At 39.4% G+C, this 12,916-nt stretch overlaps 1 protein-coding gene across 8 annotated transcripts in view; it reads right to left on the reverse strand.

Annotated features, from left to right (window-relative positions):
- Nucleotides 1-3,091: 3,091 nt before the first annotated feature.
- The window catches only part of LOC121330749 (E3 ubiquitin-protein ligase RNF220-like), a 127,799-nt gene continuing 117,974 nt past the window's right edge, over nt 3,092-12,916 (reverse strand). For 4 of the 8 annotated variants that reach the window (XM_041277472.1, XM_041277470.1, XM_041277469.1 and 1 more), the window contains 4 exons: nt 8,753-8,861; nt 7,417-7,578; nt 7,085-7,159; nt 3,092-4,195 (listed from right to left, as the gene is read on the reverse strand). In XM_041277472.1, the coding sequence (XP_041133406.1) occupies nt 4,124-4,195; nt 7,085-7,159; nt 7,417-7,578; nt 8,753-8,861 (418 nt within the window). In that variant the 3' untranslated portion in view covers nt 3,092-4,123. The remainder of the gene's footprint in view (nt 4,196-7,084; nt 7,160-7,416; nt 7,579-8,752; nt 8,862-12,916) is intronic. The other 4 variants (XM_041277474.1, XM_041277473.1, XM_041277471.1 and 1 more) reach the window with 1 other exon arrangement.

The raw sequence follows: 12,916 nt of genomic DNA on the forward strand, positions 1-12,916 counted from the left end.
GTCCTCTTGCCAGGACACACATGTAAAGAGGCTTTGTCTTATACAAGTCAATTGCTGATCATGAATAAATAACTAAATAGCCACTGAACTCACCTGCACCTGGGGACTTCACCACTGTGAATAATTCCCTCTAAAGGCTGAAAAAGCTCCACCTTCCCATGTATGCAAGTAATTTAACCTGATTTATCCGGCTTCACTTAAACTGGATGTATTGACATTTTTGTTTCAGTCTCACAGATATCACAATCTCAGCCTCATCTTGTTGTCTCTCTGTGACTAATATAAATAATAAAGAATCTCATTTTTTTCCAATGTATTTAAATCAGGCAAGAACTGTTGAGATATATCATTCTCAAGAGACTCCAGGGAAGAAGGCAGAGCACACTTGTTACAAAATTAGGTACTAAAAGACGACAGACCCGATATTGAAGCATGTGCAGCAGTCATTGAAATGCGTTATATCAATAGGTGGTTATATAGGGAAAGACATTTTTGAAAGAACTAACCAGCCAGTAAACTACACCTGTATTGAAAGCCATTGTTTATTGTAATTGCACATTTTAAATATTTTCAAATCTGGAGGCACACAGAACACAGAACAGCCAGTTAAGATTTATGATCCTTTAATTGATGCCAAATGTAGTTTACAAATGGGAAAGACACGTACCATTTTAGAGAATATACATGACACACATCATCTGACACAACTCAAGAAACCACCTTGTGCAATTTGTCTTCTTAAGGGTGAGATCGCTTTACTCTAGTAGTAGTAATAGTAGCAGAAGAATAGGGAGCTTAACATTCAAAATATTACAACCAAAAAAATCAGTATATATGCAATAACAGAATCGCCTATCAGAGCCTCCCCTAATTCCGACATGCACACTGGCCGTGCTACTAATCCTATGTTGCAAGGCAACATCAGCAACTGCAAGAAACATCTGAATTGCTAAAAACCAAACAAAAGCATAATGGTATTGTTATTTCACCAACTGTATGTCCAGCAGGCTGGACAAAAGAGTGAACAGTGTATAAATGGACCGTACACTGTGACAATGGAAATAGTGCAAGCACATATTTTTAAAAACAGTTAAAAAATGATTAAACAATTTGTAATGAGGGCCAGCCAATTAAATATCCTGCAAGTGACCCTTACAGTGTTAATCCAGTAAATTGAATCGGGAGGAGGGTAATTCCACTGTCAATCTTTGTCTGCAAGTGTATTGCTGGACCATAAACTTGAATTTGACTTATACTTGACTTATCCCTGGTTCTAGCGCTGAAATTAGGCAGCAATGTTTGTGAGGTTTTACAAATCAAAGGGGTGAGATACAACTGGGACACTATTGACTAAACACCAGAATCTAAAACTGCTGCTATAAGAGACAATGGACAGTGCTTCAGGCAAGGCTAGGGCAGATGACATTGCTGAGGTTTACTCAGTGCAACAAGCCCTTTGGAATTGGTCTATAAACCAGATTCTTCTGAAACTGCAGCATTGATGGGAACGTTGTAGACAATACAGTAAGTCCCACAATTGAATTGTGCTCATTCATATATGTGGAATTCAGTGTTTAGTATAATTCAGGACTTTCAAATATTTATGTGTAATTTCAGATTTATATTCTCAATGGTTCAATATCCACATGTTTTTAGTTTTTCTTTTTTTTTTAATCTTTTGCAGAAGCAAACCCAAAAGACAATAGCAAAAACCTTTGCAATTATGCTGTGGTATTTTCTTGGCAACATGTCTGAATTAAAGGGAGGCATTTGAAATGGATTAAAATAGAAATGGAGGCAAAGAAATTGACTATACGGAATGACAAATTTAAATTGGCTACAACTGAGGCCCTTGATATCCTTTCCTTGCTACTTTATCTATTTTCTATACAGCGAGGGACCTTTTGTGTTTTTTGACTGCTTACACAGAAACAAACATTATTACAGTATACATATTTTTTTTTTTTTTACAAATACAAAACACACGGTTGCCCAACAAATTACTACAGAGTTACCACTCCTTCCCTCAGGGACAGACCTCACTGATGACAGAGGCCTTGCACAATCACGTAGGCCCCAACACACTAACACTCAGCCCAGTACCTTAATTTATCCTGGGATATGCAGCCTGGCAGAATAAAGGGCACTTTATTTGAAGTAATAAACGTTTAAATCTGTACTGTGCAGTGGTTGGCAATCAGAGTCATCCTTATTCAGGTTCTCTACATGAGTAAAGCTTGCACCACTTATTTGTAGGGTTGCAAGTCAGTTATTATAATTTCTTTCCAGTTATCCCTTAATGGAAGATAAAAAAAAAAAATGTTGCCCATTTAATTATAGGCTGTTCAACTAGGCAACACTTTAATAAATATATATTAGTGATGCAGCAAACTGTATAATGAACAAATGTAAACACCTCAAAAATTCTAACGAGATAGTGCTTTGTTTTCCATTGCCTTCCATTGTATAAAAGTGACTGTCCTGGTATGGGTTTGTTATTTGATCACTTGTTTATTTTTTTAATTTCAGGAAAATGGTTATTTAGGTTCGGAATTTACCCATGCATCTCTACTGCTGTTTGTGTGCAGAAAACTTGGTTAACTCTCCTAGAATTTTAAACATTTAAAAAAAAAAAAAAAATAATAAAACCAATTTGTCTCCTGGCCTTGACTGCTGTTGGGTAAAGGAGATTCTTGAACGCTCACAGAATCAGTTACTGTAGACGGCTTCTCAGTGCTGTACATATGGAAATCTTGGGGCGACATGGTGTCACTGCTGTACATCTTGTAAAAGAAAAACCTAGCTTGCTGAGGTGCGAAATACAGGGAGGATTCTTTGTTTTCAGTGCTCATTTTAAGGAGAGCAAAATATACCCTAGTAAGGTGACTCATCTTTTACATTCTTCCTCGGAACATCCTGTAATTTGTACATTTAACCCTCATGTATTTCTTTGTATGGAATTATTTTAAATAAATTCTATTTTAAAAAAAAAAGATGATTTCTATATTATGGTACACTCTGCACTCCTCAAAATAATGAGAAAGTAATGTGTCAAGGAAAACAAAAGGAACAAATTCAGAGTACCAACCAGTTTCACTGTGCAGTTTCGTACTTTATTTTGTCAGGGATCTAACTTACAAACAGCCCGTACTCTACAACTAAAAGACAAACCTGTTTTTTCTGTCTAAAGCATTTAAAGTATTTCTTAAAAGTTATGGGTTTTAATCTTTCCTCTTCTTTCAAAAACTACAGTTGTTTTATATTTAAATGAAGAAATATACACCACTTTTCTGTCTGTACAATGAATGACAACAAGCTGCTTCAGACCAAGAGTCCCTCAATCTTACACATGTTGAACTTCACCCCCACCCAAAATAAGAGAAGTATTTTTTAGTATATATACGGTGTGTGTGGTTTTTTTAATTCTATTTCAGGAATACACAATATTGTAAACATACACAGACTATATTACATGTGCTTCAGCTCTGTTTTTTCTTCTCTTCTAATTTGGTTCACTAAAACACCACAAGAAAAAATTTAAAAGCACAGAACTCAATAATGAAGGGGGTCCCAAGGGCATCTTGAGGTCCAGCACAGTCTTTGTGGATGCTCTCCTAGTAAATTCTGGCGTCTTAACCACCTTCAATCTGGTCCTCTTGGACAGTGTGGTTTAAGTGGGAACAGAAGCAGCAGCAGGGGGGGTGGCAGCCAATACAAGTGGCAGCTGGCACCTCCCGTTAGATCTCTGTGGCATGACAGGAGGGTGAACAGGGTTTGGGATCAACACGTACAAATCTGGTACCAGCAACACTGCAACAATATTGCCATTCTGTACCAGAGAAAAACAGGGAATATGTTCATACCACAGGAAGCCAGCCTTGAAGAAGGGGGTGTTTCAGGTCTCTATCGTTGTCACACTAAGATCTAAAGAAATGAACAGGTTCTTTTCCGAGGTCAAGTTTGCAAGGTCACCTCCAACAGCGTCCTTTAGAGAGCAAGTCTTTAGTCTCTTAGTTTTAGGAGGTGCTTTAAAAAGTTGGCCTCAAATACAACAAAAAATGTAAAATAAATCCAAAATAAGATGCTGCCATCTGAGGGGCCAGCCAGCTAGCTAGCTTCTTCTTCACAAGTAGACACGCCTCAGGTCCCCAGGAGATGTGATCGTGTTGCATTGTGGGCAAAGCTTCTTGGCACCCTGTGAGACGAGAGAGAAAATAAGGTTTAACTCTAAACTGCTTGTGGAAAAGTCATATGGTGATTTAAACAGAACATTTTTACCAAGGACTACAAAAGAATGGTTAAGTATTTGAAAAGATGGCAGGACATTATTTTACCAACTCCACAGACATCATACACCTGGATCATTTAAATAATGGTCATGTTCTGGCCCACAAACAGCCAGAATTGTATTTAATGACATTGTTTAGAAGAAAATCCAGCTAGTATTTACTTATTTATTTTTATATACAATTTAATATCAAGTCCAATAAGATACCACAGTTTATAACTATTTTCTTAATTCTTCAGCCCTGCACTCTGACATCACTATATTAAATGCTTCCACACCCCAGTTAATAATCTACAAATCTAGTCTCCATCTAGCATTCAGGAGCAGTGAGCAAGGTGTGGAACTGCATTACTAATGTCATGTATTAACAAGTTTTATTGTTCTGTCTCAGTTTTACTTGTTGACTCAATCGCAAGTTAGGTTTTAAAGGCTGAATTCCAGTACAGATAGGAAATTTACCAACAGTCAATTTCCCTACGTGCGAACCCTTATACCATCATCGAGTGAATTGGGTTGAAAAAAGCTTACAATTTCATATGTATCCACCTACATCCAGTTACTTCACTGGATTTAAACAAAAAAAATCAAATGATCAGAATCAAATGATACTAATGCCCATTCCAGGTTTTTCTATGAACTTAGCACTCTGAACTAGGCCGTTCAGATGTGTATGTTTGTAGTAAAGCCTGGAAATGCAACAGGAGTCTTTCCCCAATCCTGTCATTCATATGTAACATCCATCACACTATTAAGTTTTATCAATTTTTAGTTAAAGGGTAAAAAGCCCCCTCTGTGTGTGTGGTCTCTTCTCCGTGCTCCACACTCTCATACTGGAGCTGCTGCTGCTGTTTCTGTGAAAGCAGGGAGGTCAGCAAGTATAACACAGACATCGGCAGGGAGGACATTTAGCTCTTGCCAACCCCCTGCAGCACAGCTTGCCAATGAAGGAAAGTGCAGAGCACTGATCAAGCCTTTCCTTTGTAACAAACCCTCCTGGGCTGGCACAGATCCCTACCAACGTTCTGTATGGAAATGTGGACAGTATTCTACATAAACCTCAACAAGATAGTCCCTCCAAAAGCAACGTTAAAAAAAAAAATGAAGAAATGGAATGATTTGCCTCCTAGCTGATGAATTTAAAATCCCAACTTTCCATCTTCATTGACTGTAAAAAGCTCTGGAAACAGATCACCAGGATTAAGGAGGAGTTTGTCTTTTACAGCTCAGATACAGATTTTAATTCCAGAAACAAGTTGAAATTCTAATATAACCCTGGTACTGTAGTATGTTTCCACCATCACTGTGTCAATACCTGCCAACCGTAGAAGGAAACTGCTTTATCATCTATCAACTTTCTTTGAAGGGAAGGGAACTGGTCCAGACCTTGGCATGACGCAGGGGTAATAGACTGCACCCTGACATGAGCACACACTCGTTAGCAAACACTGCGAGCTCCAGCCTGCCTGGCCGAGACCTCCACTGTGCTCATCAACTTCATGCTAACTCTGGGACACGGGTGCAAAGAGGATTTGAGGCTCCCTTTTCAGCTGGCAGCGCTGCCAAGCCTAGCGTTTTGTTTTTTGTTGATTTGTAAGATATGCAGAGGGATGGAGAGTGACTAGGCCCTCAGTCTTGAAAATACCAGACTGCTGCTTTGTAAAAAAAACTACTGACGGTAGTTGTATTCAGAGAACACTCAGGTGCTACATGCCATTAAATCCGCTAGATAGCTTCTGGCTGCCTAGATGTTTCACCAGTAGGTCAAACCACGCTTTGCCAAGTCAGCCTGGGTTCTCTGCTCCTCTATTACTTAATTAACTTTAACAAGTTGTTTATAGCGCTGAAGACATAAGAATCAGTTCTCTTATTTCTCTTTTTTACTTCTTAGTTGTTTTCTTATTGCCCTTGCGGGCAGAGCAGAGCTTTTCCAACAAGAAGAACAAAAAATAAATAAAAAAGTTCCCTTTATCCAGCTTATTAAAGATATTACAGCCTTTTCTTCTTATAAAACAAAGGAGTTACCTGATTTTAATGAGACCAATGTACCGCGTGGGCTTCTCACATCATACGCCAGCTGCTGCGCTCTATTAAATTCATAAAAAAGGGCAGCAGTAACGAGATTACACGCATTTACTTTGATCAAGACGCAAGGAGCCCCAGCGTGCTGCTTTTATTGCTGTCTTCGGGCAATGTTTTAATGGCTACATTAGTAACAAGCTGCTTTAGCAAGCAGAAATTTCTTATACTTGCCCCCCTTCTTTCTTTTAAACAGAGGGCTTTGTGATAAAAAAAAAAAAAAAAAAAAAAAAAAAAAAAAAGCTTATTTAATAAATTGTATATTGGAAAACGGCCGAGACTGCGAAACAGATGAGCGTTTTCTTATTAATTGCTTCCTTGTGTAGTAGCAGAATGTATTAGTGGATAATCACAGTCTGTTCCCCTGGGGACGTGCTGGAAAGTATGGAATGAATGTGAGAGAGAGAGAGGTAGATCTGCTCAGGTCTGGAAGATCTGACTTGCACTTAAATCAATGAAGACTTTCAGGTTTCTGTTAACAATGTAGGATAGTTCTACAGGGTAGCGCATTTTGAGCAGGCAGACCACAAAGACATCTTCTGAGATCCAGGGTCAACGGAAAATACCAGGAACACAGAGAGAACTAAATCCTGTAAGCATGCTTCTCATTCGACTTTAAATCTTGGGAGAAAATATTACAGCAATTATAATACATTTGAGTTTTACCCTAAAAACCACCATTAGTAATGGTGAGAAAATAATTTAACGATAGACTCTTACCAAAGTCCGAAGCCAGCACTCTTCACAGTGTACGTGCCAGCACTGAATAGAGGTCAGGGGCATTGTGTAGGAATCCTGACAACAAAAAACAAATCAATGTATTAATAAAGAGAAAGAGCGGGACAGAACCATCATGGTTTTAAAACCAATGAATCTTAACACAAGCCAAGTGTGTTTTTACATTGGTAAAACAAAGGGTTAATAAATACAGCATGGCAGAAGTTACAGATGTAGCAGCGCTGCGGAGGCAAGCAGCAACACGGCTCTACAGACAGCATGATGATTTCATCTTCAATCTCCATTCCAACCATGGCAAGAGAAGAAAGTCTTACCCTCATGGGTGGGGACACCCGTTTTACTCCACTGCACCCCATTACGTATCCTTTATATAAACAGTATATGCTGAGCGGGAGTTTCTTTGCGCCCCGACTGTCAGATTTGTTACTTTCGGGTTCCATATTCTTGTCTTCAGCACTTGCTAGGAATTTCTTCCGCTGGAAGGAATTCAAAAGCAGCACTGAGCACAAGAATGTGGAAACTAAAAGTAGAAAACACAGACACAACAAAACTCACACACACACACTAACCGGCAGGTAGAGCCTTACCCGTTCGTTATGTAATAATCCACAGCCCCTTCCAATGCTATAGCCATCCCAGCCCTTTTGCTCTACAGAACCCAAACAAAGCCTAATACAAGGCACTGGATTAGAAATTAGACCCAGTTTACTTTTACTACCAACCGACGTGTTCTTACACTAAACGTGCAAGTCTTGTGATTATAGTATCTGCCACTATATATATTTAAAAAAAAAAAAACACTTGGGTACAAATAGAATGACGTAGTATTATCTCTATGGCGATAGGTGGGGCTGTAGATAAATATAGGTTAAACATGGAGTATCTGGAGTGTGTAATATTTGTGGCCTCTGACCCAGTGAGCAGCATACTGTTGTTGTTTGCTTTATTTAATTTTTTTTTTTTTTAATGACATCCAGAAATGTATACCATTGTTTTTTGTGTAACAAAGCAGTATATGTTTTGGGTTTTTTTTTTTGTCATCCCTCCTCCCAAATACACTTACTTCGTAACAGAAAAGCTCAGGTATAGCTTTATGAAGTCAATTTCAACTTCTATGGGTTCTTCTTCAGAAACATTAAGAAAAGGGCACTGTGTTAATAGTGCATGTTTCAGCATTCTTCAGACCACCTCTCGTTAAGAGGAGGAGGATTGGTCCACTGCAATGCACTTGCATTGCAAAGAAAAAAGTGCAATACATTAAGTATCCGCTAGGTGGGGTTGAATGACCACTGATTTATTAGTATGTGCTGTAGTTTCTGCTGCTGCTGCTTATCTTTCCAGGCATTCACAAAACACAGGGCAACCTTTTTCAGCATGCTCAGTCAGAAGCACTGCCCTCTATACAGCACAGCAGTATGTGTTTGGCCCTCTGAAGAAGTCCTGTTTGTCTGAGCTCACGGTGCATTTTTAAAATAAATGCCCCACATAAAGAAGTGGTGTTAAGAGTTACATAATTGAATTCAAGCTTGGATATTCTTGTTCAAGTAACAGAAATTACTGATTCAAATGCTGACATACAACTCTCTTCACACATGCCCTAGAAATGTTGTTACACAAACAGACTGACAGTATCGCTGCATATTGCCTTACCATGCAGATGAGACACTTACACCGGTCCCCTCGTGCCAGCTGTCTCTCGAGGTCCCGGATACGAGCCTTTAGAGCTTCCAGGGTCGTCACTGTTGAGTCTTCTGTAATCCTGGGAGGGATGAGGCATTGTTCAAAAACACTTTCTCAACCTCGTAACGACCACAAATATCACATAATTCCAGCAGCACAGCACACTTTATACAGCGTAGCACACACAGCATGCAAAAACTTCTGAAGGTTGTAATGACATTGGCAATCCCAATTGTTATTAACTCAATTTCTAAAGACAGTAAAATAAATAAATGAATAAATAAAAATAAAACATTTCCTCAAGATACCACATCGCACGCACAATACGAGTTACAGCTGCAATCCACAGAAAAAAATATCAGCATTCTGTGTTTGTTTGCGTGTCAAGAATGCTGAAATGTGGCAACTACTTTATCTTCAATTTTGTTCAGGTGTACAAATACAATATAGATGCCTGCTTGATGCGAACAACTCTATCCATGCACAGCAACATAAAGTTGAAAACAGTAAGTGTGTTGTCATCTCGCTCCCTTAAAGGTTGGTACCACTGTCTGGTATCCCCAAACCTTACTGGCAGATAACATCCATCTTGCTAGCACATCCTGCTTAAACCTGCGAGGAGCAAGGATTACCAGCACACAATTTACATCCTGCGCCTTGTGGTTTGCACTGTCCCCCCTCCTAAATATTGGCTGATTAATGCCCTTGGCTTGCAAATGTATATTTAACACTCTCTACGGCATATGAACTTATAACTAAATCAATACCCCTGTCATTGATTGTCCAGCATCGCACCAGTGTGATGCTTATGGCAATTTGGTAATTTTCCGGCCAGATGGAGCTCTGATCTACAGTTCTCTATTGATTTAACATTGCATCACCCCTTTCATGCCAGTTTTCATATTAGCCGATGCGCTGTTAAAGTGCTTTCTGATTCATTCGTTCATTACTGGCTTGCGCCCCATAACAATGAAGACACTATTATCATCCTCATCACTGTTTGATAGAGAGGGAGCTGGGATGTCACGCCAACAGTGAATGCAGAGTCCTGCTATGAATTAACCGAGTGCCAGTGAGAAGGCAGAGACCAGACATTCCTTAGCAGGCTAAATCTCCCTATATACATGTCCCCTGCTTCCCAAGGCAAGGTGCTGCATAGGTAGACTGACAAAATGAGCGGCACCACAGAGCTCAAAAAATCAATAACCTTCCAAGCTGAACACACTAACGTTAGATATGTTACGCATGCGCAAGAGGCTGGGGTGACCAATGTCAAAAACAACTGCTTAAACTCGTTTTGCTCCAGTTACCTGTAATAGGTAGAATTCTAGACATGACCTGAACCCAGAAAAGGCCTGGGAGATTATTTAAGAAAAAATAAAATAAATAAATCAAAATAATAATTTCTATAGAAAGACAAAAAGAAAAGGAATTACTCGAAAGATAATCCTCCTCTTGCCTAGCACTAACAGAATCCATTAACAAATAATTACCGCTCCCCGGAATCCTCCATGGGACTGGCCAGGACTCCAAGTCCACACGGCCGTTTGTTAAAACGTTCCCGCCGCTCTATCCCCATTTCTCTCAAAAGCATATGCCATCTTTGTTTCTTTAATTAAACCAGGGATCAGCACACTTTATATACCCCCCCCCCCTCCCAACCCCACCCCACCCCACCCCCAACCTCACCCCACCCCCAACCTCCTCTCCAACCCGGAGGGGAGGTTGGGCGACCGTTCGTGTTGACTTTTTGGGGCCGACCGTTCCGTGCTTTAAACCTTTACTTAAATCACTGTATATTGTGCAGCCATGGAATTCATAATTGACTTGGGGTGCTTAATAAACAAAATCAACAAACAGTCACTTACAAGCTGGCAAACAGGTGACTGGGAGGCAATGCACTCAGTGCCGAGGAGGGACAAAGCCTTTTATCTGTGGTTACAGACCCCAGCGCCTCTGCTGTCTAACTGCGCACAGATTGACTAGTCCCTGGTGGTAACAGACTTTTCCTAGCAGCTTTGCATTTTTTGCAGTGTCATTAGTCTCCTGGATTAAATTATGTTCACATTTTTGCAACCCCTATAAGCACTTTATCAAGGACTAAAAAAAAATAACTTCTACAAGCTAATATACTCATTTCCATCACAATTGGATAAACAGTTCTCTATGTATAGACTGTGAAAAACAACTACTTTCAGGCACCACCACTATATTTGTCGCAAGGGATTATTAACGACGCATCAGTGTCTAGCTCACAATATTGCTGCAACCCTCTGATGACTGGTTAATCAGCAAGACTAACTAAGAAGTTTGCATGGTAAAATTTCAAGTCCTTGGTCAATGATATCAGCATTTCTTTCGCTAAACTAAAATCTCTACCCTGTCCATAAAACATTAATATCTTCCCTTATTAGTGTGGAGCTTGTAAAAACCCATTTAGCCTTGATTAGCGTGCTTGCTTATAAAGCATGGTGTGCTATCTTTCACACGGAGCATTTAGAAGTTTGTTTTCTTTACAGGCCTATAAATGTCCACACACTAGGCCAAGCTGACACTACCATAGATCTCAGCTAAGTCAAACTTTTCCTTTTCCCAATAAAGATCTTCTCCCTCTGCGTTTGTGATGAATATTTATTTTCCAGGAATTTATAGCAAACCAGTTTCTTAGTGTCACTTAATTCCGAAGAGCAGTCAAAAAAAAAGGGGGGAGGGGGTCATGGAAAAGGTACTGAAGATAAAACTGCAACGTTACCAATTTGTGCAGAACATTCAGTGAAAAACAAATAAAGATGGTCTGAAACCCTGATGTACAGGTATTGCAACAACAGTCCCACTGTTAGCAGTCTGATCCATTCCACGCTTTACTGTGAGCAAAGTTTGTTATCCCCTTTATGTTTTGCTTCATTCAATGCAGATGTACTACTTTAAAACAGAATGGCTCAACTGCTATGGAAAGGGAGTGTCTTTAAATGGGCCCAATTTCAAATCGCATGTTTAAAAGTTTTCAGGATGGAAAGCCATTTCCATCCTGCACTCATACTGGCCATGTTAGGGTTAACAAGCACTTTCCTGTTTCTGCAGTCCCCAATTACTTCTCTGTGTCTATCAATCTATTTATACTATTTATCTACTGTCAACCTCTCGCTCTCCATTTGATCTTTTAATATCAATCTATTTAGATCTGTGTTTATCTAGCCTGGTCATACATAGCTCACTGTGCAAGCTAGTGGTCTAGAAGTGTGATTACATGACTCGTCACTGTCTCATGTTAACATCTTTAAAATTTGTGGTCTATGGGTCCTGGAAAACAGCATCTTGCAGCTGAATTGATTGTAAACCTCAGTAAAGTATTAGGAATAGCTAGCATCTGTATAGGCTAATCATCATGTTTAGGGCAATTACCTTCACAATATATTCCAGAATCATATTCCAATCATTTTTGTTAGTGGAGCAGCTGCCAATATTGTTCCCCATGGCCTAGACCTTACTAAGACCCAGTGAGCATGCATACAACCATTACAGATGCTACATGTTTTTGAGTTGGAGCTGAACATGACCACAGAATGCAGGTAAAGACACAGTATTGTACAGTAAAACAGAGGGGGCTCGGGATGATTTCTCACCGGCAGTACCCAAAAACCCTGTTTCTATGTGATTTCTCAAATCGATGCTGGGTGTCTCACAATTGCATTGCTTGTACTGAGCAGCGGAGGGTTAAGTAGCATTTAATTAAAGATCAGGCTTTTCTTAAATATTTTGAACAGTCAAAAGCATGCCAAAATCGCTTCAGAAATAAATATTCCTTTTAATGATACTATTTATTTTGCAAGTTGTAACGTCTTGTGTGTGTCCTTGTTCTGCTCAGATAGAAGGTTTTATGTTTTTTTTTTTTTTACGATTATAGTTTTATAGGCAAGGACATACAATTGGTTTAATTGGGTAAAATGATGAAATCTTGAATATCCACCACATCTTTAAGGCTCATCTGTTTAACAAATATTTAAAGTGACACAGGATAATGAAAATGGACTCCAGCATAACCGTATGTGTAAGGCTCTGAACCTCGAATATAAATTGTATTACGAAGGGGAGAAATTGTACAATTTTTCACTCTGGTGTGGGGGATCGAGGGAG

Source organism: Polyodon spathula, chromosome 18, assembly GCF_017654505.1.
Source record: "Polyodon spathula isolate WHYD16114869_AA chromosome 18, ASM1765450v1, whole genome shotgun sequence".
NCBI lineage: Eukaryota > Metazoa > Chordata > Actinopteri > Acipenseriformes > Polyodontidae > Polyodon > Polyodon spathula.